Source organism: Melozone crissalis, unplaced genomic scaffold (assembly GCF_028551555.1).
Source record: "Melozone crissalis strain CALT ecotype California unplaced genomic scaffold, PUWL_Pcris_2 ptg000014l_1, whole genome shotgun sequence".
Lineage (NCBI taxonomy): Eukaryota > Metazoa > Chordata > Aves > Passeriformes > Passerellidae > Melozone > Melozone crissalis.
Genome location: NW_026535792.1, coordinates 15,135,520 through 15,160,898, shown reverse-complemented (window position 1 = coordinate 15,160,898; position 25,379 = coordinate 15,135,520). Strand labels below are relative to the sequence as shown.

The 25,379-nt window shown below is 39.9% G+C and overlaps 1 protein-coding gene across 1 annotated transcript in view; it reads left to right on the top strand.

Moving 5' to 3' along the window:
* The first annotated feature begins 7,252 nt into the window (after positions 1-7,252).
* The window catches only part of TRPM1 (transient receptor potential cation channel subfamily M member 1), a 35,626-nt gene continuing 17,499 nt past the window's right edge, over positions 7,253-25,379 (top strand). Inside the window, exons 1-17 of the mRNA XM_054272719.1 lie at positions 7,253-7,326; positions 8,067-8,262; positions 8,534-8,747; positions 9,450-9,574; positions 10,236-10,407; positions 12,813-12,987; positions 14,497-14,620; positions 16,057-16,129; positions 16,940-17,040; positions 17,896-18,069; positions 18,706-18,840; positions 19,123-19,173; positions 20,647-20,787; positions 21,399-21,428; positions 22,651-22,940; positions 23,462-23,690; positions 25,138-25,260. Of these exons, the coding sequence (XP_054128694.1) occupies positions 8,260-8,262; positions 8,534-8,747; positions 9,450-9,574; positions 10,236-10,407; positions 12,813-12,987; positions 14,497-14,620; positions 16,057-16,129; positions 16,940-17,040; positions 17,896-18,069; positions 18,706-18,840; positions 19,123-19,173; positions 20,647-20,787; positions 21,399-21,428; positions 22,651-22,940; positions 23,462-23,690; positions 25,138-25,260 (2,160 nt within the window). The 5' untranslated portion in view covers positions 7,253-7,326; positions 8,067-8,259. The remainder of the gene's footprint in view (positions 7,327-8,066; positions 8,263-8,533; positions 8,748-9,449; positions 9,575-10,235; positions 10,408-12,812; positions 12,988-14,496; positions 14,621-16,056; positions 16,130-16,939; positions 17,041-17,895; positions 18,070-18,705; positions 18,841-19,122; positions 19,174-20,646; positions 20,788-21,398; positions 21,429-22,650; positions 22,941-23,461; positions 23,691-25,137; positions 25,261-25,379) is intronic.

Sequence of the window (25,379 nt, the reverse complement as noted above, 5' to 3'; positions counted from 1 at the left end):
ACTATTCTCAGACTTAGTTTTGTGTTAAGGGAAGTACCTTGTCATGTTGATCATGATTTCATAAGTGTTGATGAATTGCACAAAGGAAAGTTTGCTGTTGAGGGTGTTGAATCCCAGGGGTTTTCATAATAATAGCAGTTTTATATTTCAGCTTAGAATTAATGGCCTGTACTAAAGGCTCATAGTTTAGAATTATTTAAAAGAAACAGCCCACATGAAAATAATCTGGAAGCACCCTGACTTCTTTTGAAAATATTATCTAGCAGAGTCTTTACATTAGCCAAGACAAATAATAGTTATAGTACAAAAAACATTCCTGAGCCTTGTCAGAACTAGATACCAGGATCATCTTAAACTTTTAAATATTTTTTAACATAAAATTATGTTACAGATGAGACTAGGAATTACCAGGCTGCTTTACAATGTTAGAGGCTGCTTACTGTCTCTCCCTGCTCGTCCATCCTGCAGTATCAGACCTCTTGAGAGTGGCACTTAGGTGAAGTTGCTCACCACATCTTAGTGTCTTGGTTAGTGTGTAAGATCTGGGAGTAAATCTTGGCGTATGGAGTGTCTCTGGGCTGAAGGTGCTTTGGGGAGAGAGGTGCAGAGGCTCAGTACAGGTTGGTGTTTGTGTTCCCCATCTCCCAAGAATCCAGACGGGAGGGCTAAAGGCAAGAGGAGGATTTGGCAAGGTATTAACGGAACTGGAATAAGTAACAAATGGAGATTAACCCTATTGCTAGCATGTCTTTCCTGAAATTTGGTGCAGTAAGGGAAAGGACAAGCTGTTGCAGAAATGCTTTTTGCTTCCTTGAAATGTGGTAGATGTGGTGTGTAAGGTTGTCAGTGAATTTCTTTCATATTCCACACAGAAAAATTCCGTACTGCAAAACTACACAGGATATGTTCTCCCCAGGCATGTGCTGAGCCAGGCTGTGCTGCAGTGCACTCCAAATGGTTCTTTAAGTTGCTTTATTATAGTTTCATTAGCAGCGTAGTTACCTCAGTGCTGGGCTGTGCCTGCCTCTCTGCAGGAGCTCATCCAGCACTTTGCTCCTGTGCCTCCATGGACTTGGTGCTGGGGCTCTCCACCATTTCAGAGCCAGCCACTCTGCTGTGCTACTGAGGCTGTAGCTGCTTTTCACACTGCAAAGCCTCTGGGGATGTGCTGTGTATCTCTCAGAGGTGCAGCAGAATCATCTTAGCTTTGAAAAAGGAGCTTGTTACTTCTTACTTGCATGCTTTGCAAACCGTGTCCCTCAGTTAATGAACATGGAGAGAAAATGGAAAAATTTTCTTTTTACGGCCGATGTTTGCTGTGCCTCTCCAGGAGCACAGAGTGTAATGAAGCCATGAAAGCTCCTTACAGCTCTCTGTGCAGTGTAGCACCATTTTCTGCTTTGCACACCAGCAGCAGGAGGGATTGCTGGCCTCAGTTTGAGATAACAACATTGCTTGCCTTGCTTACAGACCCTGCCATCCTGGCATGTGTTAGTCTCTACCACAGAACAAGTGGCTCCCTGACAAGCTGCTACAAGTGCATGGATTCAAACTGAACAGTATGAAAAACACAGTGGGCTGACTGTCTCAAGATCATACATAACATTTGACAGAACTCTCTGCATCACTAAGAATAAAAATTGTCTCAAGCAAATAGGATTTTATTTGAAAGAATCTTTAAACTGTTACAAATCCCTTCTTGATGCTCTTATTAGCAAAAAATATAAGGGATCCTCTTTCTCTTGGGTGTTGTTTGGTACTTCATATTCTAATAATTACTAAAGCTATTCTTGGTTCTACAAATAGATTTTGGTAGAACTCATGCTCACAAGAGTTTTGGGAATTTCGTAGATTCATAGGCTGTTGCTGTGTTCTGTAGTTGGGGACATTGTTTGTGGCTCTGGCTTCTTTGTGGCATAACACAAATTCAAAACAGCATTTTGATTTCATGCCCTGTACTTATTCAGCAATGAATAACTTTTCAGTAATATCTTACAAGTTTTTGAGTGGCTACAGGATTGGCTATTAACATACATCACATAGTTTGGAGGATTTTTCTCTGAGCAAGACCTTGTTATTAGGAGGAATGTAATTTCTAGGCAGAACTAATCACCTGAAAGATTAATTAGTTGGGCACTTGGAAAAACTGTTCCTTCAAAGTGAAGAAGGATGATGAATAGTGTAATTGGGATGTTGCATTTAAAGGCAGCACAAAATAGAAATTGTTCTCCTGTCAGGATTTAAGTTCCGGATAACAGAGATTCTGCTAATATAATGATTTCTTTTTTCTCCGAACTGTTTATTGTTCTTATTTACTTTCTTTTAAGTAAGAGTGCAGATGCTCTTGATGTGAATTTCATTTCACATTCAGATTACTTCTTTCTTTCACTATCTCATGAAAGCAAACATCCCTGTGCTCAAATCTAGCATAAATATCCCAGTTTAATTCTGTAGAGCATTCTAATTTTATGATTTGGCAGCACAGTTGAGATTTAATTTCCCTGGTACTGCCATCTTTTCTGCAGCATACTGCAAGCCATAGGAGGATTACCTGAAAAGTTGGTCAGATGGTGTTAACAGGGCTACAGATGAGTGTTTCCATAAATGACAACAGTCAGTCCACATCTTAACAAGATGTTGGTCAAAATAATTTGTACTAGTCCACAGATGTAAGCTCTGCTGCCCAGCCAGATCCATTTTTGTATTATTGTGTGCTTGACTTAGCCTGAACAGCTCTGTCAGACCCTGTATTATTCATGACATACATTTGTTTGGTCCCCTGCCTGCTCCCTCAGTGAATTTGTGCACCAGGCACTGTCTGCATCTCCAATCCCCATCGATGCACCAAGCCCTGCTGTTCTCATGCCTGCTCACCAGCTGGGCCTGGCCTAGGCTAAACCTCTCTGGAGAGCAGCAGCTGTGGAATATGTGCTCCTCCCTTGTGCCCCAGGTGCCTCTGAGCTGTGTGAACAGAAACTCTGCAGCTCCAAGGTGAGGCCAAGCCCTGTCCCATCCTGTGCCCGGTTCAAGCAAGCCAAGCCATCGAGCAAGGACACGAGTCCCTGTTCCAGGAGCAGCACTCTGGGGGTCATTGGAGCTCACCGAGCTCAGTCCTGCTTTTAGGCCTGCTTGGGCTTTGGGTGTGCTCCAGTGGCACAGCAGACCCTCATCCCTGCCCCCCTGTCCCTCCCCAAATTCTTCCACGCCTTTTGCTGGTCATTACATTCATCACAACCACTAAATGCTGTGCCATCCTCCAGGGGTATATCTCTACTGAAATTCACAGCTTCTGGTGACACAATGTCATGCAGGAGTTTGCTGCATGACATTTCCAGTGGCTTTCCTCTCCTGTCTGGATTCCCACCTTGGAGATTCTCCAAGGATGTATTTATTGGTGCATAGCCCACCTGGTGCTCTTGCATAAACGTGCAGTGAAACAGGGCTGCAGGCTTGGTGGTGGTACAGCCTGAAATTCAGGCCAAGTGCTTCTTTACTGAATGCTTGGTTATATATGAAGTGAAATACATAAAGTTTAATGTTAATTTAGTAGAAAACTGAGATTATCTATGTGTGGGAGAGAAAATTCTCTTCAGTTGCTGCACCTAAGATGATTCAGTTGCTTTTCTCTCAGCAAATAGTGTAATTCATTTGCAATAGTCAAAGGATAATTGGTCTTTTTAGAACTAGTTCTTGTGTTTATTAGTTCCTATTTTAGTAAGGTGACTAGTGGTTTAGGGTCTTGCTTTTGTTACTCTGTGATTTACAAACCAGTTTTACTGGTTTCTTTTTGTTTCTGAGGAGGATAACTTTATAATGCTAAAGACAGCTAGCAAAACCCTATAGTGGAATAATATAAATCCAGTATTAGTTCATGCTGTTTCTCAGCAGCATATTGGCTTCTAGGCTGAAGTACATGAATTAGCAGTGGTTTGGGGTTTTTTTTTATCATAGCTTAGGAGACCTGTTGCCAGTTTACATAGTGGAGAACAAATATACCACTGAACATCTGAAATGTGTTTTTTCCAAAACTAGGTTCTAAGTAATACATTCAGGATTTGCAGTAACAAGCAAGTTTGAACTTCACTACTGTCCACAAGCTGGAATCTAGTTTTTTTGTTTTCTTCAGAGATGTATGGAAAACCACCACTGGCTGTTGGTCTGAAAACTGTAGCTGATCTATCAAAGTCCAAGGCTGTTAAAAAGTGCTTACTGTTTTTTCATTCTCACAAGAGACAGTATGTGTACTTACATTTTTCCTTGAAAGACCAAGAGCTTTTCAATCCAGAGAGAGAAATGTACAGAATCTGTACAAAGTAAGTGGAGAAAGTGCCCATTTTCTGACAGCAAATGTTCCTGCTCAAGTATTTGCACTGGATTATAATGAAGCTTTGGTTAAGCAGATTAAACAGACAAAAGCAGCGAAACTTCAAAGGCTGACCAAATGTGCTGAGGTTTTTATTTCCCCAGTCTGTAATGCCTGCTTTTGCCTTCCTCTCATTAGCACAGAAAAATAAGCCAGTAGAGCACAATGTGCTGTCCCTCTGCAGTGCCTGCAGCGGCTGATTGCTAACGGGGTTCTGGGGTGAGTATCCAAGGCTTTTCCAACATAGCAGTAGATAAGAGACCTCCTCTGAGAAGGGGTTTAAGAGCAACTGCACAGATGAGAGTGCAGCTGTTTGTAGAGCTCCTTTTAGATACCAAGATGCAAAAGCTTCCTTCCAAACACAGATGTTAAGTCTGTGATTTAATAAATGGTTAATTAACTATTTTTAACATGCTCAAAACAGCAAAAGGATCTCTCTGCTTTGGTAAGCTACAAGGAATAAGGTAAAGCAGTATTCACTGGCGTGGTGTAACAATCCAAACTGATTTGATATTTCTAGATTGCATTTTCCAGTATTCTCTACAGAACAGTTAAGTGTGCAGCATCTGTTATGGTTTTTTATTGTGAAAAGTGTTTCCTGCACTGTGGGATTGATTTGGGCTTTTGTGTCACTTAGTCAAGGAGTTGCCAGAGACCACACAGAATTTGGAAGTTTTAATCAGGTGGGGGAAGTGAATATGTTTAGAATATATAAAACAATATAACCAAATTATTTAAGAAATTAAATACGTACAATTTTAGAAGTACAGAAATTACGTAAGCTCTGTAACAGATTCCTGTTAAGCTCATTTGATTATGTTACAGTTCATTAACTAATATGGTGTATATGAGAAGTAACAACACTGGACATAGTTATGAAACAGCAGTAAATTTGTACACTTTGTACATTTGTGTACTTTAGGAATAATTTTGAAAAATTACTGTAATTCAAATCAAATAGACTATTTTTGGATCTCTGAATATTTTGAACTGCCTGAATACTTGTGAAGTAGCAAAATCTCGTTCTGAGCAGGTAAATGGCATTTCTTTGATTTAACCACCACCTCCACATACCACAGAGCCTCAGGGATCTCACTGTTGGGGATGTTTTCTCTTGATTTTTCTAGAACTGGACTCTGATGGTATAGAACAAAAGCATTTCCTAAGCTCCACTTCAAGTAAATACTATTGCTGAAATTTGTCATGTTGTAGCAGCCTTACGAGAAGGCGCATGAAAAGAACCTTCTCAATAATTTTGGAAGTAAGGCTTTTTCATTTCATTTGAAGAAGGAATCTGTGGAGTCAAGACAGAAAAGCTGACTAAGCCCCACAGCCTTTCAATACTAAATCTAATACTCTTTTCCTTCTTATTTTGCTACATAATCAAGCCCTTTATGCTAAATGCCTGAGATACACGCCTTGTCATTCAGAAAGCAAGTAAAGCTGTAAGCCACAGGAAGTTTTTTCTATCAGTTGTTATTTCTTCCTCACTGTTGTGCTGTGAGGCCCCAACAACTCCTTCTAAAATGACATGAGATGGTTCTGCCTTGGTAAATCAGCAAGATGGGAGTGGAGAGCAGAGCTGCAGGATCTGCCAGGGCACTGACTGCCCAGACTGGCTCAGAGGCACCTGGGAGAGGGGAATGTTTGTGTTCCTGAACAATTATGAACACCCTTTTAATGAAGGAGAAGCTTGGTTTGGCAACTTCCTTGCAGTTACTTGCAGTGAGGGAACTTCCAGTAGTCCCCTGTAATTTTAGATACAGTGGAGTAAATGAAGAAGACCGATAGGAAATAACAAGTCAACAGACAAAGGAGCCTCAGAGACAGCTCTTTCCTTGCATGGGAGAGAAAGATGAACTCTGAAACCGCTGTTCATCATGCTGGAGCCTGTGCAGCATTCGGAGCATGGCTGGTCTCAAAGCGGCTGACTGGCATCTGCAGCTGGCTTTCTTCAGTCAAAATCAGCAAGGGTTTTAGTTCTTTCTCTAAGAAAAATCCCTTTACTTTTTTTTAAGTTAGGCTGAAAGTTGTTGTGTCATTTTTAGCTTCTGTGTCTGCAAAAATTTAATTTCACTTCCATAGCACAAACTAAAGCAAAATGTGCAACATTTGCTTGTAACTTGAAAAGAGTGTTTCATAATTCAAACTCAGAAGAGGCAACTTTTATCAGCAAGGCAAAGGTATTGATATTATCCAATTGTGAGTGGTTTTTAACATTTTTCATTTCTTTAAAGTTAAAAGGCTTCTTTGAATTCAATTTTTAAAATTGGTTTGCAAGCAGGATAATAGGCCAACACAATTTGAAGGTCATTTCCTTCCTCCTGTTTCACAGATACCCAAAGAGTTTGTGTTTTTACTGTTCACAGGGTATTTAAATTTAAAAATGCTCCTTCCAAGACACATCTCATTCAGAGTAAGATGCCTTAGAAAAGACTGGAACTTGATTTACAGTAGGAAAAAATTATGTGAGAAGATAGTTATGAAGGGAAAGTTACTGAGAACTTTCTGCATACAAAGTATAATACTAAAGCATTATTTGAAGTAAACACTATTATCTATTTATTTCACAATTTATGATGATTTTCTGTGCTACACTGAGGCCATTTACTGTTTACTGCAGTAGGAAGGAGCAGGCACATTTTTTGGTAGAACTTGAAACTTCAAGACCATCATCTTTCTACAGAAGGGTTTTTACACACATTTGAGATTTTAATTTTATCCAAGTAATAGAAATTTGCATCACTTCATGAGTAGATGTATCTGGTGTTTAAAATTGATGTAATGAATTTAGTAGCTGAAAATAGAAGGTGAATGTTGCTGTATCTGCTACACAGAAATATAGCAGTACATTTCTTTTTTTCCCCCTTTCTCTCTTTTCAGGGTCAGAAGGCTTGGATAGAGAAGACCTTTTCTAAAAGAGAATGCATCTATATAATTGCTAACAACAAAGACTCTACCAGGTAACATTTGAAATTTTTGTTTCAACAGAAAAGCTTAATACCAGAGAAACTCAACTTTGTTTGGGTTTTTAGATGTGTGAAACCCAGTTTAGTCACTGCCTGTGAAAGGAGATGACAGAGGAACAAAAGCACAAGTCATGCTTGCACTCCAGTCTGCACAGAGCCATGGGACATGTCACACAGAGATGTAAATTCATTACATCAGGATTGGGAGCAGGGAGGCAGTGAGTTGTTAGCTCCTAGCTTTGCAAACCATAATAGATTCATAGTGAATTCTGAAAGCAAGGGTGCAGCAATGTGGTGCCATCCTTCACAGTTGGTATGATATTACCAATGACAATAGCAGACAGGGGGATTTGATTTCTTATTCTAAATATTACTGTTACTCCATGGGCTAGCTGCATATTGCGGTCCAGCTTGTGTGGATAACAGAACAGGTAATGTCACATGCAAGCTGTCACCTCTAGGTAAGAAACAGGTGGTCAGTGCTCCTGTTCTGCATTCTTCCTCCTCGTCTGGCCTTTTACCTAGAACAGCTTTCCAGTGCTTAACACAAGTGAAGTAAATGTTATTATCTTTGCATGTTAAAAAATGCCTAAGCCTGTTAATTCTGGCACATATGTGTATGTGAGGGTTTTTTTCTATTATTCCTCCTGGGCAGTTGAAAATCTAATTTCTGATATTTTTTTTTTTATTTTGAAGATACTCTAATCAAAGTCACTTCATATTTTAACCTCCAGGTGCTGCTGTGGCCAGCTCATTAACCAACATATTCCACCTCCTCCAAGTATAACAGCCAATAAAAATGAAGAAGAAACGAAGCAAGTGGAAGCTCAGCCAGAGAAATGGTCTGTCAGTAAACACACCCAAGCATACCCAACAGATGCCTATGGAAACCTGGAATTCCAGGGAGGAGGACATTCAAATAAGGCCATGGTAAGGGGCATAGGGTACTCTAAGGTATTTATTCATCTGGTGTTCAACAGACTCTTGAGTTTTCTTAGCAGTAAAAGTAACAGCAGTTCAAACTTCTGCAAAAATTCTCTTTGTTTTTCCTCTCTTCTGAAAAAATCCAAACTTAGGTTTGTTTCTTTGTTTGAAAATTGTAAAACTCCCTCTTCAGGATGAAAGGCAAGCAGTAACCATTCTTTGCTCAGAGAATTTTTAGAACAGGTTGAGTGACAGCATTACACATTGCTCTTTGCAGTACATCCGTGTGTCCTATGACACTAAACCAGATTCTCTTCTGCATCTCATGGTGAAAGACTGGCAACTGGAACTGCCCAAACTCTTAATCTCTGTCCATGGAGGCCTCCAGAACTTTGAAATGCAACCAAAATTAAAGCAAGTGTTTGGAAAAGGTCTGATAAAGGCTGCCATGACCACAGGAGCTTGGATTTTCACTGGTGGTGTTAGTACAGGTAAGCAATTGCCATCACTTTTAGTTTACTTAAGAATTCAGTGATATTCATTCACTAATCTTTCCCACAGGCAGAAGATTTAAGTCCACATGAGCGAGTCATTACCCACTAGACCAAAAAAGGAGCATTGTAATCATTTGTGTTAATCTCCTACCCAGCCCAGACCATAAGATTTTCCTGGGTCAGTATTGATTTGCATTACTCGGTGTTTCCCCTGAAAAGAAATTTCAGCCTTGGTTTCAGTAGAAGGAAACTACCACTAGTTCTAATACACTTCTTTTAGTGCTCGGTTATCCTTGTAGTTAAGAAGTTTCCTACTCAAATTTAGCTTTGGTGTGTTTTTTCGTACAAAGACATTTTTATTACTGAAAGTGTATTTCCTGCTGTCATGGTTTTTGTCCAATGAATAAAATACCACGAGACAGACAAGGGGACAGATAGCACTGTGGCAAGTTGGTAATGGGGTAAGTCTTCCACAGACATCAGAATTCAGCACAATGATGTGAGAAGGTCATGGGACTTACAACACAACCATTACAAAATAAAACCATGGCTGTCTAAATTGCATGTTCCACTATAAATACCAGTACCAGTTTAGTAGTGAAAGCAACACAGCAGCTCCATGAGAGGCAAGAAGAAAATTCTGTTGTTTAGTGATCAGTCTAAAGTGCCAAAAATGCATTAAATTAATTGTACCTATAGGTGTCATTCGCCATGTGGGAGATGCCTTGAAAGATCATTCTTCCAAATCCAGAGGACGAATATGTGCCATAGGAATTGCACCATGGGGCATTGTAGAAAACAAGGAGGATCTAATAGGAAAAGATGTAAGTGTTTAAGGAAACAGCTGTGTGAAAAATACATTGTTGATATTTCTGAAATAATACTTTTTTCCATTTCTAAAGCAGGTCTAGAATGTGAAATTGAACAATTTCTTGAGAAAACCTGTTGTTTAAGAATATTTCTCAGGTTATCATAAATGAGATCAAAGTAAATATGGAATTGGTGAGGTTTCCATTGCTTTCATTAGTAAAGACCTCTCTGTGGTGACAGGTTTACATCCTAACTTCAGTGTGGCACTCTGAGCCTTCTGTAAATCACATAAGAGCTGGCATTTATCATAGGTGGGTACTCTGGAGTGGCATCTGAATTACTAGGAACTCCGAATGAGAATGTATTTTCCAATGCACTAAGAGGATTATGTAACAGCACAGTGTGTGAACAAGGAGAGCATGGTAATGAGCTTAGGGGAACATGCAGGGGAGTGCACAATCTGACTGTCACCCTCCAAAGAAAACAGTGCTGTCAGGAGGACAGATTTGGAATGTAAAAGCAAGCTCCTTTTCTAATTCTCCTCTGGTTTTTATAGAAGTTTGCTTGGTTTCTTTCCTCAGAAGACTCTGAGTGTGCCTCTGTGGGGTGGTGGGGGGCATTTTCTCATTTGATTCTCGGTTCTAACCTAGGTGCATCTCTCCTCTTGACACACAGGTAACACGAGTTTACCAAACCATGTCAAACCCTCTAAGTAAGCTCTCTGTGCTCAACAGTTCCCACACCCACTTCATTCTGGCAGACAATGGCACATTAGGTAAATATGGAGCTGAAGTCAAGTTACGGCGTCAGCTGGAAAAACACATTTCCCTCCAGAAGATTAACACACGTAAGTACGAGTGGGGCAAACTGTGACCATGACGCCTTGAAGGGGGGGAAGGAGGGCTTGAAGCACTTGAAATTATGGAAATTAAAGGCTTCTTCCAGCTCTTTCCATGGAAACGTGATCAGGACTGTGTGACTGGACTAGAACATGTGCTGTTTGATAAGTGGTGAAAGAGCCCACATGAACCGGGCAGGAACACCATGGAGTAAGGATTGCATAAAGGGATGAGGAAAAATTGGCAAATCATAGTGAGGAGAAGCTTCAAAGCAGTGAGAATCTAAGGAAAAGGAAATGCAAAGAATTTGTGCACTTCTGGGCTAGAATTCATAAGCATCAGTAAACACACAGAACAAGGGGATTTTTTACAGTTCCCGTTTACAGGAATCCTGTGCAGCTTAGTGATTTCTGATTTTGAATATTCACACAAGCATTTTGTTTTCTCTCTTATACAAATGGATTTTTTTCATTTGAAATATCTCACTCAAAATACTTTGGTCTTCCTGATAAACTTAGCAGGCATTTTGATTTTTAATGACAATTACGATAATTTCATCTTAATGGTCTCGTATTTAGAGTTTTGTGCAGTTTAAAATTTCTTCCAGCTATTATGGCCTCTTTAAAATAATTTTCTAGAATTTTTTCCCATTGTTATTTAGAAAATAATTATTTTAAAAGATATTTATTCATTAACATGTAAAATATTAGTTTTAAAAGGTGAAATAAAAAAATATATAAACTATTTAAAAATAACTCCACAACCCTAATTAAAAATCGTCCAAAAATGTTAATAGTATTTCAACTCACACATCAGTTAAGAGCTACTGGAGAATCTACAACAGTTCTACCTCTTACCTCTTTTCTTACCTCTTACTGGTACCTCTGTAAAATGTGTAAGCCTGTAAAAATAAGAAAAAATAAACATCCAGAACAGCAATTGCATTGAACTCCATAGAAGTTCCTTATAGGGTCTATCTCTCTTATGGGTAGAGCAAAAAACTCAAGTAGAGTGGCAGGTAAAGCCAAAAGGTGCAATCAGGGATCAGCCATGATGTATCCAAATGTTCTGGGAATTCTCTAAGTGCTGCCCTGTGCCTGTGCATGAGCCTAGGAAACAGCTCAGCAAAATGCTGCCCCTTGCCTTTGAGCATGGAGGCAGTGCCAGGTGCTGCTGCCCACAGGTGGAAACAGCTCAGCCTGCTCCTGCTTTTGTCATCTCTGTCTTCTGCAGAAGTGCTGGCAAAGCTGGACGGTTGTAAAATGGAGCATTGGCTTGAAAGGTCAGGAATTCAGGGCCCAGAGACAAGATGGACAAGATGTTCTGTCCATTTCTTTTAATACCAACATCAACTCGGGTTTAGGTAGTGTTTGATTGTTTTTGTCATGAGAAGGGCAAAGTTGGGAATACACATAGAAGCCTGTTCTCTGAAGGGCTGCAGTACACTTGCTAGTTACAGCATACAGGGAATTTTTTTGTTTCTTCTTAATCAGTCTAAGCACAGGCACCTCTGCTGGAAATCTCAGGAGGAATCACTAAAGATTTCATGGACACACAGGTGGGCCCGTGCTCTGTGACTCCTCCTTATCAGAGTGTGTGGGGTGTACTGACAGGAGGATGTCAGGAGCTTCTCCTGTCACTGTGCATGGTGTTCCTGCTCTGCAGAGAGGAATCCAGCTTGAAAACATGAACTCTTTCACGCGTTCTCAGACAAACAAAAAAAGTGCACCTTTATAAAGCGCTGGTCATTTCACGGGTTAAGAACTGAATTCAATTGCTTATGATAGTGGAATTAGTCAGCATTCAGGTAATGTTTTGTCCTTCATTTCCCCAAGTTTCTTGTGACCAAGGCTACTGAGACCATGTGACCTGTGGGCTTCCCTTTGTCATCCTATGCCTGGAGATCACAGTGAGGCAGGGACAGCAAAGGGATGCTCAGCTGTCGTCTCTTCCATCGGCCAGCCATTTCCGCCTCATGATAAACACACTAATTCCATTGTTTTATCTTAGCAATAGGCATAGGTATGCCACCTCACTGAAGACTTCCCTAGGTAACCAATGAAGAGGTAAAGCATCAAAGGCTGGGAGCCTGCTGAAGCAGTCATGCTAGCTGATTTATCTGTACCTGGTGTCTGTCGAGAGAGGTTACAAACATCCACCAATACTGAGTGGATGAGTTATCAGTATGAAGCAAGGGCAGAGAGACATCTTCCTCTTTTCCTTTTGGGCTTCGGGAACAGCATATGGATGTTTTTGCTCACATTGGCCACAAAATGGCCATCATTTTTCCTTCTGGTTTGAAGCAACGCTCTAACACAGAAATCACACCCACTTATCTCAATTCCTTAAACTAAGTTTCAATGACACTTCTTTTTTTTTTTTTTTCTTGTTTCTGTTCTTCTGGTTTTTGCAGGACTGGGGCAAGGCGTTCCTGTAGTTGGGCTCATAGTAGAAGGAGGTCCCAATGTGATCTCCATTGTCTTGGAGTGTCTGCGGGAAGATCCCCCTCTCCCGGTGGTGATCTGCGACGGCAGCGGGCGAGCGTCAGACATCCTGTCATTTGCACACAAGTACTCAGAGGAAGGAGGGTAAGGGTTCAAGACCTTCACCAAAGCTGTGTAGGACTGTATGCCTTGCTTTTATAGAGGTTCATTAAAAAAAGCCCCTCAAGGACAAAATGCTGCTAGCAGAGGCATTCTGCTGTCAGTCAGCTTTTGTTGCCTGTTTGGTCCTAGCCCTGAAGTTAGTGAGTAGAAGTTATTACCATTTTGAATACATGTTATGGCCCTTTGAAATGAGCTTGCTCTCACTACAGCACACTGTTTTACAAGCTCCATCAGGGTTGCTGCACTATACTTGGTGCTGGGTTAAGCATGATAGAAGCAAGGACAGGTTCCCAGGAGTAACTCTTTTCTTCAGGCCAGGGCTGAGGTTAATTAATGCATGGATTTGCAAAATGTGTGTTGCCTGATTCTGCTGTATTGTGTGAATGAATTTTACTGTCCAAGAGTGCCAGACCAGCTGTGGAATTTTTGGGCTTCCTTCATTCTCTTGCTTTTGCCTTCCAGGCAAACACCTTATTATTTGTCTTAATTAGGTTGTGGCACACCTGTCTTGTGCTGAAGATAGAACCTATTTCCTGGACTGAAGTTGAAGCTTAGCTTGGATTAAATATTAAGCAGACAAGTAGTGTTGCAAGCAGTGTGGATGTTATTTGCTGAATTAGGAGAGCAGCTCTTATGCTTGATTTTGTTGGTGTTTAGACACAGCACATATTTAATTGCACCTACAGTATTTATGATTCAGCAACTTTCCTTTCTGTCTAACAATCTTTCTTAGTTTAGATCAAACTTGGCTTGCTTTTTTTTTTCTTTCTTATTCATTTTTCCTATCACCTCATGGGTAATTGAAAGATCTTATCAGGATCAGCCTTCAGAGATGTGCCCACTGCATGACTTTCCCTCCCACTGACAGTGCATATGATGCAGTGTCCAATTTTCTTCTCCAATAATGATGATATATGTGTTCATCTAGTAAGGCAGATCTATAATGAGAATTTTTTGTCAGTCCAATCATTTTCTCACAGTGAATTTTGAATTTTACTACATCTCTCATCTGCTGGTAATGTTTGCCATAATCTGAAAACACATGTGTTTTGTTGGAAAATGGATGAACATTGAAGGGCTATTTCATAGTGCTTTGGGAGAGCAAACATTACAAAACAGCCCTTCTATAACAGATCTTTCTATAATGTTTTCAATCTAATTTCTTAAATTATCTTTTGGATTGTTCATTTGTTTCTCAGTTGGGTATTATGAGGTTTCAGATGCATTAGCAAGTTCAGTCCTTTGTTTAAAACCATAACCAAGGTGACATATCAGAAGTGTGAAATATTTTGGGGTTTTTAGCTATATGCAAAGGGACTTGAAACATTTAGAAGCAAAGGTATGGGTTCTGTAAAGCCTAATGATAAAATCCCGAAGACTGAACTTGCTAACAGAAATGTATCTGTGATATTATAGTTTCTTAAACAGCAGGCCTTCTGAAGATATATTCATTCTGGCAATGTCTTCTTTTATATCTCATTTTTCATTTAGGATAATAAATGAATCCCTTAGGGACCAGCTTCTAGTTACCATCCAGAAAACCTTTAACTACAACAGGAATCAAGCTCATCAGCTGTTTGTCATTCTTATGGAGTGCATGAAAAAAAAAGAACTTGTAAGTATCCTAAAAGTAGTTCACAAAGGTGATTTCTGTGACCAAACTTTCTAGAGTACTTTTAACTGCCATTTTCCCAGGGAAAGGGGCTTGACAGACCTGTGGAAAGAAACTGAAGCCCTGTGTTCCTGAAGATCCTCCCCTGTTCCTTGCTCCTGCTTTGCTGCAGGTCTGCTGTGTGTGCTGCAGCCCTCACTCAGGCTCCTGCCTGTCTCCCACATCCCAGCTGCAGAGAAAAGTGTGCTCAGGAAAAGAAAACCTTTGACATTCACATCTGTGGTCTAGAAGCAGTGTATTGAAACTGCATCCACTGTGTCTTTGCAGGCAGAATGAATCTCTGAGAGTTTGACTTTGAGTAATCCTTTCTGTGAAGTTTTGTAAATATGGTACCAAGATGAGTTCCATACATACACCTTCACTGGATGTAAAGTTGGTAGTAAATATGACTCTGATGAGCTGACTGAAAAGAGAATCAGCCTTCCTAAAAAATTTGTTTGAGAAAAGGGAAGAAGAGAGCCCACAGCTGCTTTAGTCAGACTGTTTTGAATTTAAAATGTGCATCAGAGCACGCCTGGTTTACTCAGCAAAATTCAGACACTGGCTGTGCAGCCTAAGCAGACTTATGGTTATGGTTTTCTGTTGATAGTTTTGTCTGTTCTTGCTAATTAGTAATATTTTTCCCGTAGTTGTTCTTTTTCTAACATCACGTATCTTTGCATTCCTGCAAAATATGTTCTAACTGTTGAGAAAATTGCTATTCTCAGTAGTTAATGTGAATAGCTGCTTTTGGAAAATGAAGAATTTGAGGTTTTTTGGTCTGCATTTGTATTAAGTTTGTTAACAGAGAATATTTGGTTATTCTGCTTTTGAATAATTAGCCATCTAATATGTAGTTAAATGGCTAAGCTTTACATTAATTACTATTTTTAAAATCATTGAATTGCAATGGACTGAACTAAGCAAATGTGACTAAAAATAATTGCCTTTTGTTTTACTTGGTTCTGCCTTTTTGATTGTCATATGTAACACATCCTGCAGCTAAAAAGTGTTTGAGTGTTATCATCAATAAAATAGATGCTATGATAATTATCTTGGGTAACTAGCATTTCCATTTCCATTTCTACTAGGGAGTAATAGAACCATCAGAAAACAATTGGTTTTGCATGGCAGTTTTGTCAGCCCATTTTAGAATACATGGGCTTGGTGAAGATTTTTCATTAAGTTTGTCATGTTCACCAGTGCAGCGATATTTTAGGACAACCTGACTGAGAGAATTTAATTAAACTCTTCTATCAAAATGAAATTTCAAAGAAAAATTTAGTTGAACTGTATTTTTGAAAAATCTTAAGTTGAAAGGAATAATGAAGCTGCTCCATTTTCTATCCACATGTTCAGTGTCTCTTTCCTGTGCTGTAATTTGGTGTGTTTGGTTTTAGATCACCGTGTTCCGCATGGGCTCGGAAGGGCAGCACGACATTGAGATGTCCATCCTCACTGCTCTCCTCAAAGGTGGGTGTTCCAGGCACTCAGAGGGCTGCACAAGCATCCCAAGAGGACATCCCTATGCACTGTCTGACTTTCAGTCCTCGTGTTTCAGTCTTTGATTTCTTCACTTGGATTTTAACAAGTGCCGGGGTGTGTTTGGTTAATGCTCAGATTAGCATGAAGCATAAAATCTAGACTGAAAGTTTTGTGTGGCTTTCCTCCCCTGAAAGTGTGGGATGGATGGGAGTGCTGCAACAACTCTACTGCTGATGCTGCAGCTCATTTTGTTGCAGTTCTAGCATACATTAAAACAGTTAGGGAAAAAAAGTGGGAAGATGAAAGGCTGTCTGGATTTCTCCAGATCTCAGATTGTGCCATTTAAACCTTAGAGCAACAGGATCAAATCCATATTTAATTGGGGTTTGTTTTGTTTGCTGAGACAACTGTTTTCTGTCTGTGGGTATACAGTAGTGGATACAGGCTCTATATAGAATCTCTGGAGCCCCCAAATTGCCATTTTTATGTACAGTATCAGCCAGAGGAGCTGAGGGGTCTTTAAGAAGAGTTAAATATCTGTCTTTAGCATCAAAATAAAAGTCAATGTGGAAGCTTTAAAAAAAGTGAGAAAATCTCATTAATCCTTTGGAAATTAAGATTATAGGGTTAAATGGAAGATGCTATAATTTGATTGGATGAATCTACTGCTTTGTGTCAGAATTATTCTAATGGTAGTATGATATGGAGCCAGACTTGCTGTTTTCTAGTTATTGCAGAAGGTTGTCCAACCTTGTTTCATCATGTGTGAAATATGAAACCTCTGTGGTTTCTCTTCAGGTACCAATGCATCTGCTCCAGACCAGCTGAGCCTGGCTTTGGCCTGGAATCGTGTAGACATTGCCCGCAGCCAGATCTTTGTATTTGGGCACCACTGGCCAGTAAGAAAAAGTTTTCTTTCTTTGTCAGTAGTTTAAATTAAGTTGTGTAATATTTACACCTTGGGTTTTGATGCTGCACTGGCAGCAATGGTGAAACGCTGCAGCTCACCTGTGTAACTAAAATCCTGTGTTTAAGCTATTTTCATGTCTCACTGTGTTGATGCTTTTTGCTTTCCTATGTGAACCATCTGATACTGGATTATTCCAAAGTGTCATGAGGAGAGCAGCAATCCAGTTTTCTTCTCTGTGCAGTTTATGTAACCTAAGCATTATCCGGAGCAAGTTTAGCCTCCAAAGTGTGATGCATGTGTGCCTCTGCCCTGGGCAGACAGGTTGGAAAGGGGAAGGACCTTAGCTGAAGAATAAATGTGTCTTGAGAGGAATAGACAGAAATACTGTCTGCAGAACAGAAGTGAACCAGTGAGTGGCTCTCCGTCCTCTCCTCTCTGCTCTGCAGTATGGATGTGGTTTGGCATCATGCAGCATTCTTGTAAGGCTCTTTCTGTCCAGCTCTTGTTGGTATTTATTTTCACAACTATTGCTTTCAGAGAGAGCAAAGGACCTGAAGTGTCCCAGTCCTCTCACACTGACTTTATTTCTCAAGAGAAGTCTTCCTCAGTCAATCTCCTTCACTGCCCTGACTTTCAATGTTACAAAGTTAGACTTAACAGCTTTTAAAAAGGGGTAAAGCTGTGACTATGCAGAAAGGCCCTTAAACTTAAGGAAATTACCATTTTTAGTTGACTCAATGTGAGAAGTGGTGACTGGGGGGTGAGCTTGGTAGGAGTGTACTCAGTTAAATAGTTACTGTAAGATCAATTAGATTTCTCATACTTTAATACATTATAAATACAGCCTTTAGGAAGCCTTACAGCTCCTGATGGTACAGCTCCTGAGAAGGAAAAGAAATCTCCAGCACCTCAGACTAAAGCAGGCAGAGGGAAAGGAAAAGGAAAGAAAAAAGGAGGAAAAGCAAAAGAAGAACCAGAAGAAGAAACAGACCCAAGAAAACTTGAACTCCTGAACTGGGTGAGATGAAAGTATTAGTATAAAAAAATGCTGAAGGTTTTTTTTTATTCTGAGGTACAAAGACAGAAGGAAGATACACACTTTCATTCTGTAGAATGCTCTTTTGCACATTCCCACAAGATCAGCTGTAGATTCTGCAGGAATGCTGTTTAGTGTTAGAGCCAAGAATCCCTCTCTCATCCCAAGTGCACCACATGCAGCCATAACAGTACAAGTCAGTACTGAGCTGCAGCCTCTTCTTCCCTGCCCTTGTCAGAAGGAAATAAGACCACCAGGGAACATCTTCCTTCTGTGAATGTGTTGGTTTAACTTGTTCCTATCATTCTCAGCAAGTAAATCTCTTTTTCATGTAATTTGTCAGGCATGGTTTAGTTAAAAATGCTAAGCAAAATGATTGAAAGCTACATGCTGAAAGACTGAAAGCTACAGTTGTATTGCTAAAGGTTTGGAAAACCCTGCTATCTCTACTCACTTCATGTGGTTAAAATGTTACTTTCTAAATTCCTTTGTACTTACAGAATACTCAACATTTGTGGGAACTCAGTCCATATCCTGAGTAGTGAAAATGGCTGTGGCTGCTGCCCACCCAGCTCATTTGTACTCATGTGCTCTCCCATCCTCCACCCTGCCATTCAGGTGAACTCCCTGGAGCAGGCTATGCTGGATGCCCTGGTCCTGGATCGAGTGGACTTTGTGAAGCTGCTCATTGAAAATGGAGTGAACATGCAGCACTTCCTGACTATTCCTCGCCTGGAGGAGCTGTATAACACAGTGAGTGAGCAAAAATGCTAAAAAGCCCTGTGGTATTTTGCCACTGTGTATGTGACTTGGATCACCACAGAAGGGTTTATACAAAAGGGATATTACACAGCTCTTGATAGAAGGGTGTTTGTCACTGTAGCCCAGTTCCTTCTTTTCTCCCCTCTGGGGTGTGATGGCACATGGCTGTTGTCTGAAGTTCTCCTTAAGGTGCCAGATCACTAATTGTGTTTGTGTTTGCAAAAAATCTGAGGAACTGAAGCTCTAATGGACCGTGAATTATTTCTGTTTCAGAGACTGGGTCCACCAAATACGCTGCATTTGCTAGTCAGAGATGTGAAAAAGGTAAGCAGTGTTACATTTGTGTGATTGCATTAGCCATGTGAATCAACAGTAAAAGCAAGCATAGCATGGGGCCAAGCAGGCATTTGAAATTAGATGGCAGCTGTTAAGAAAAGTTAAATGTCTCCCTGTGTGGCAAAGAGTGATGTCAGTCTGAGTTGGGTATGGCAATGCTAGCAATTTAAAAACTAAGGAGCTAACTGAATTAAGCTCCTCTAGTGTAATGTGGCATTTGAGATTTAGGTTGTCTCTGTTTCTTCTCTACAAGAATGCAGCATTACAGTGGAAGCAAAGGCCTGCTAGGTTAACTGGAAGTCCCACTCATGACTGTAGAATTTCTTGCATTATGTTTGTTTCCTTGTGTGTTTTCCAGTTACTTTTCCCCCACTAGTCCAACTTTTCACCTGGGACAAAATCTCTTCTGTCCTAAATTTTTTAGTCATTTGTTTCCATTTCATGAAAATTTGTTCACTGTATGTGAGTAGGGAGGGTCATTGTGAGATTTGTTGTATTTTCTCTCTTAGAGGCTTTGAAGCTTTCATTCAGTAAAATTCAGCTACATGAAATTGTCTGTGTTAATTTCTGCAGGAAATCTCCCAGTCATTCCAGGGAGGTTCAGATGTGGGGATTATGCAGTACCTTGTTAATGTATAATTCATATTCATCTGCTTCATAGCTTAACTCTTTTCTCATTCAGTGTTTCACTGTGAGTGTCACTAATGTTCCTCTGCATTCTGCTGTCTGTCTGTCTCTCCTCTTTTCCATTGCATTTCCACGCTCCCTCCCTCAGCGGCAGTCCCGGGGATTCAGTTGGGTTAACCTGGAGGTGATGTGCTTCCTTAGGCTGTGCTTGTTCCATCATAGCAGCTGCTCAGTGGTGATGTAGAACCAGTCATTGCTGTAGGATGTAGCTTGGACCATGAAGCACTCTGTTTTTCCAGTGGAGTCAATACAATTACCCAGTTTTAGCTGTAACTGCCAAAATTAGAGTTTGCCTTTTGCTTTGGTTCTGGGCTGCACATTGATCATGGTCTGCATTGTAGTCTCAGCTGTAGATAATATGATGGAATATAAGTTTCCAATTAAAAAGTATATGAAGTATGGTTAGCAGGGATAGTCACCATGAAATTGTCATGCTTTTATACTGGATGATAATTAGTATAGAGTTTCTTAAGTTCATAAATATAACCCTTGTAAACAATATAAACTTGTATGGACACTCATATGTGAGTAAATCAAATGAAAATTTGTTCAGAAATATGAATTCTGCCAACAACAACACCAAAAAGCTATGACCCCAAAAAATTTCATTATGTGAATCAGTTAATTTCATACAAATGCTCAAAGACTGAACCCAGTGGCTGTAGGTAATACCCATGTTCCAATTTAATTGTGACATATGTCTAGCCAGGCAATTTAATCCGTGTCATGTTTTCTTATCCTAAGTCCTTATTAAGTTGTGGGTTTTTTTGTTAGGGAAATCTTCCACCAGATTATCATATCAGCCTAATAGATATTGGCCTTGTCCTGGAATATCTCATGGGTGGAGCCTATCGCTGCAACTACACTCGGAAAAGCTTTCGAACTCTTTATAATAATTTATTTGGACCAAAGAGGGTAAGATTTAATTAATTCTAGATGTCCCATTGTAGTAGTGGTAAAAAATAAGTAACACTGTTTCTTTGTTTTTGTGAAACACTGCATATTAAATTCTAAAGAAGTGCTGTAAGGTAGAAGTTGAAACTCCAAGAGCAAAGTTATATAAGAAAGTTGTAAGACATCTCTGTTAAAGGACATCAGGACATGAGAGGTGGTGAATGCACTGACCTGGAGGCGGAATTTCTTCCTATTCCAGTATTCCTAATCCAAGTATTCCTAACTGTGATGTGCTTAGAAGTGCTATTTTTTTTTTTTTTGGCTTTTGTGACCATGTGGTGATTTTCATTCTCCAAGCATTATTTATCAAATTATTCATTTAACTTTCCAGTCTGAATTAAAATCTTTCCTTTGAGTGGAGGATAAATATTTCCTAACTCATTGCATTCCTGCAAATACAACTTAAATGAAGAGTAACTAATAGCAGCACTATTGGTACAATTTTTTATAACAGTAAGTTTCATAATAAGTGCTGTACATTTGTAAATGAAAATGGGATTGCTTTGTATTGTTTGGTCTTTCAAATTTTCCTCCCATCTAACTGATTCTCTTTTCTATTTTTTAATATTCAGCCAAAAGCTCTTAAACTACTGGGAATGGAGGTAAGTTGGATTCATTTAAAAAACTGGTTTTATCAAAACTTTCCTGGTACAATACCCTTTTGTTTTTATTTGATTTTCCTAGGGTGTAGTGGACCTAATTTTTTGTCCTCCATTTGAGATTTTATGTCCTGTGCTTCAGAGGTGGTAAATACTTTGTGTAATTGATGGCCCCTGAATTTTCCACAGAAAACAGAGATCACCACTTACAGTTGTTAAAACTGCTCAAGGAGAAGTACATGCTCAGGTGCTGAGCTGAAGAGTCATCTTTGGAAATGGTGTGGGAGGTTGAGTTCCGAATTTGGATTTAAATACACATTTTGTTGAAAACAGTGCATAATGCTGAGCTTGCTTGAACAAGAACTGATTTTGTAGAATAGCAATTTCTTTTACATGCAATCCATTTCTGAGAATTGGACTCAAGGTCTGCCGTGATGATGAGCTCTGCCTTATATATGCAATGTTGTTCCTACATTTTTTTAAACCCTAATTTTCCCAATCATGGCTTTTCTCCCTTCAGGATCCTGCTTCATTGTCACTACTTCCCTTCAGTTACTTCCATGTTGGTTCCTGTAGTAATGGCCTCTCCTCCCTATCCCTTTAAGAAATGGGATACTTAATACCTTCCAGGTGCACTGCATACATAGGAGGAGATTGCTTATTCCAAGGTGAAGACTCCCTTTGGTATCTTGCTGTTCTTAAGGGTGCTGTGTGCCTGTCTTTGCCTTTTGCATGTTGCCATGGCCTGCACGTCAGTCAGAAAAGTGCTCTGGTACCTGGAAGATGTGCAGCGATAGACGCAGACATGTGGAATCAGAAATGGCAGTGGAGCCTCTCTGTAGGGAATTCAGCTTTGTTAGAGTCCCACTGACCCTGCAGAGGAATTCAGTAATTATTGATTTGTTGCAGGCCAGCCTGTGCAATTCCACGTGAATTTGGGATCTGTGTGCAATGCAGTGTGAAGGGATGCCTGCACTACTGGGGGGTGTATTGCACTTTTCCAGGATGACTTGTAATTATGTGTACAAGAAACAGCACCCTGCACAAAATCTAAGTCTCTGTGTGCTTGCCCAGTGCATGCTCTGCCCTATTGCATTCATGGTAGCAAACAGCAATACCAAGTTAGAACTTTGAGTATTAATGTGTCCTCTCAGTACTTGTTCCATGCATGGTGCTGTTGTCAGGTGAGCTGTTAAAAGTTGACAGGAACAATTTTTCTTCCCAGGATGATGAGCCTCCCACCAAAGGGAAGAAGAAAAAGAAGAAAAAGGAGGAAGAGATTGATATTGATGTGGATGACCCAGAAGTCAGCCGCTTTCAGTACCCCTTCCATGAGCTGATGGTGTGGGCTGTGCTCATGAAGCGGCAGAAGATGGCCCTGTTCCTTTGGCAACGAGGGGAGGAGTCCATGGCCAAGGCTCTTGTGGCTTGTAAACTCTACAAGTCTATGGCCCATGAGTCCTCAGAGAGTGAGCTGGTGGATGACATCTCTCAGGATCTGGACAACAACTCAAAGTTAGTAGATGCAGAGCAGATTTCGTATCTACTTGATACAAGCTTGCTGAGAAACTTTACTTTTAGTTCAGTACAATAATTTCTAAATGTAGTTTCACAGAATGCCATTTGGAGCCAATTTATCAACTACAGACAAGGCAAAATGTGGTCTCTGGATCTCAAGGCAACACTAGCAAGGAGAAGACTTGCATTTTTTCTGACAGAATACATTCTTTCTTGAGCTTCTCTCTGTAAAACTAGCTGGTTTTATTTCACAAAGTTATTTTTAGAACTTACTCCCAGAAATTAAGGAGTATCTGATGATATATTTAAACTGCCTTCAAGATGTTATTGGTCTAAGTGAATTCCCTCTGTTCATTAACAATGTGTTTGGAACTTTTGTAGACTGTCCCAAATTAAGAGATTAGTTGTTCTTGTCACTATAATTGTGTGTGGATAAGCACAATGCCTTGTGAACAGAGCTAAAGCCCCAAAACAGACTGATTTCTAAGTCAAACTTCACTGATCTTATCTTGTTCCAGAGATTTTGGCCAGCTGGCTGTTGAACTCTTGGATCAGTCCTATAAACACGATGAGCAGATTGCCATGAAACTGCTGACATATGAACTGAAAAACTGGAGTAATTCTACCTGCCTGAAGCTGGCTGTGGCAGCTAAACACAGGGACTTCATTGCTCACACCTGCAGCCAGATGCTCCTGACAGACATGTGGATGGGGCGGCTGCGCATGCGGAAAAACCCCGGCCTGAAGGTATTCCTGCTCTGCAGCATTCCCAAAGAGAGCTTGTTGGAGGCAGCATTTTGTTACACATAGCAAAAGTCACTTACTTAGAGATGTTTTAAGAACATATCTGCTTTAAACCTAATTTCTTCAGTTTCCAATTTCAGGATATCTAAGGAATATTACACCATGACTAAGGAAAATATAACTCCATAAAACACTTAGCATGATTGGAATCTGAGAAACAAATTGTGGCTTTCAATGAAGCATGAGATTTGTTAATCGAGAACATGCTCCTATTAAAAATCAGTTGTAGACAAGCAAAAATATTTCCATTAGGGGTCCATGCAATGGGAATAGAGATAAAATAAACCATATGTGGATACATGCTTCTTAAATTGCTTAATACCTTACCAGCTGAGACTCAGTGTTGAAAAGAGTGAAATCTGTGCAATTGCATTGTGTGAAACCATGTGATTTTTATTTCCTGCTTTCTGTGATTTGATGATGCAGTCTCTTACTGATTTTAATATTTCCTAATTGTTTGATTTACAAAAAAAAAAAAACAAATAATGTGAGGGGGCTCTAAGAAGAGAAACACGAGTGAGTCAACACCAAGGAAGCAGAGCAGTGTTTGCTTGTGTGTGTTTTCATGTGAATAGAATCCTTTCTTTGTTGAGTTATGCAGTTGCTGTCACCCATATGGAGGCCCATCCTGCTCACCTCCTTATTTCCTTAAATCCCCCTTACTGACAAAGTGCTGTATCTGTTTTCCCAGGTCAGATTCCCAAGTTTGCTGACATACACATTGCACTGTCTCTGCCATTCTCAGTTTATTTCCTTTTACCCATATCTCCCTCTTAAACCTGATTAAAATCTTAAGGAATTGAATCTGCCTTTCTGATTGCGTCATGGTACTCCCCAAATCTGTTTATTATTTTCCTTTCTTTTTTCCAAAGAATTAATCAACCTCCTGATGTTTGTTCTGATTTCATTACCTGCCTTCTTTTCTCTGCTCCTTTTCTACACTTTGGCTTGTGTTTCTGTATCTAAGCAATCTCATATAGTAAGAGAATTTTCCCAGCACTGTCTGCAAAGATTCTTTTACCTTTCATAGTTTTTTTAACTATTAAAACTAATGACAGTAGGTGTCTGAAGTAACTATAAACTCCAGTAACAAACCTAAAGGCCTCTTCTAACCACCACTGCGTCCATTCCATGGCATTTCTCTGCACACTAATTTTGGAGCAGAATTTCTTAATTGCAGGGTATTTGTGGAGATGGGAGGTTTTCCAGGGTGCCATATTTCATTAAATACCTTATTGCCAATGCTTCTTAAATACTTCCTCATTTCTATAGGCTTGAGGATGGCAGAATATCTTGAATACTATAAAAGAAATATTTTGGGTTGGGACCTACCTTGTTACAAAAGCCATAATAGAAACAAATATTGAGTTGAATTCTTTCTTGTTCACAGGTTATAATGGGAATTCTCTTCCCTCCCACCATCCTTTTCCTGGAGTATCGCAGTTATGATGACTACTCCTACCAGACATCAAAGGAAAATGAGGAAGGCAAAGAAAAAGAGGAGGAAAATGCGGTCAGTAAATGAGATTATTAGAAAGTTCTAATATCTCAGGACTGCTCATTTTTCTGACCTTTCTGATTATGCTGTAGCTCACTCAGGTTAAAATCCCAACTGCCTCTGGGGGATAAAAT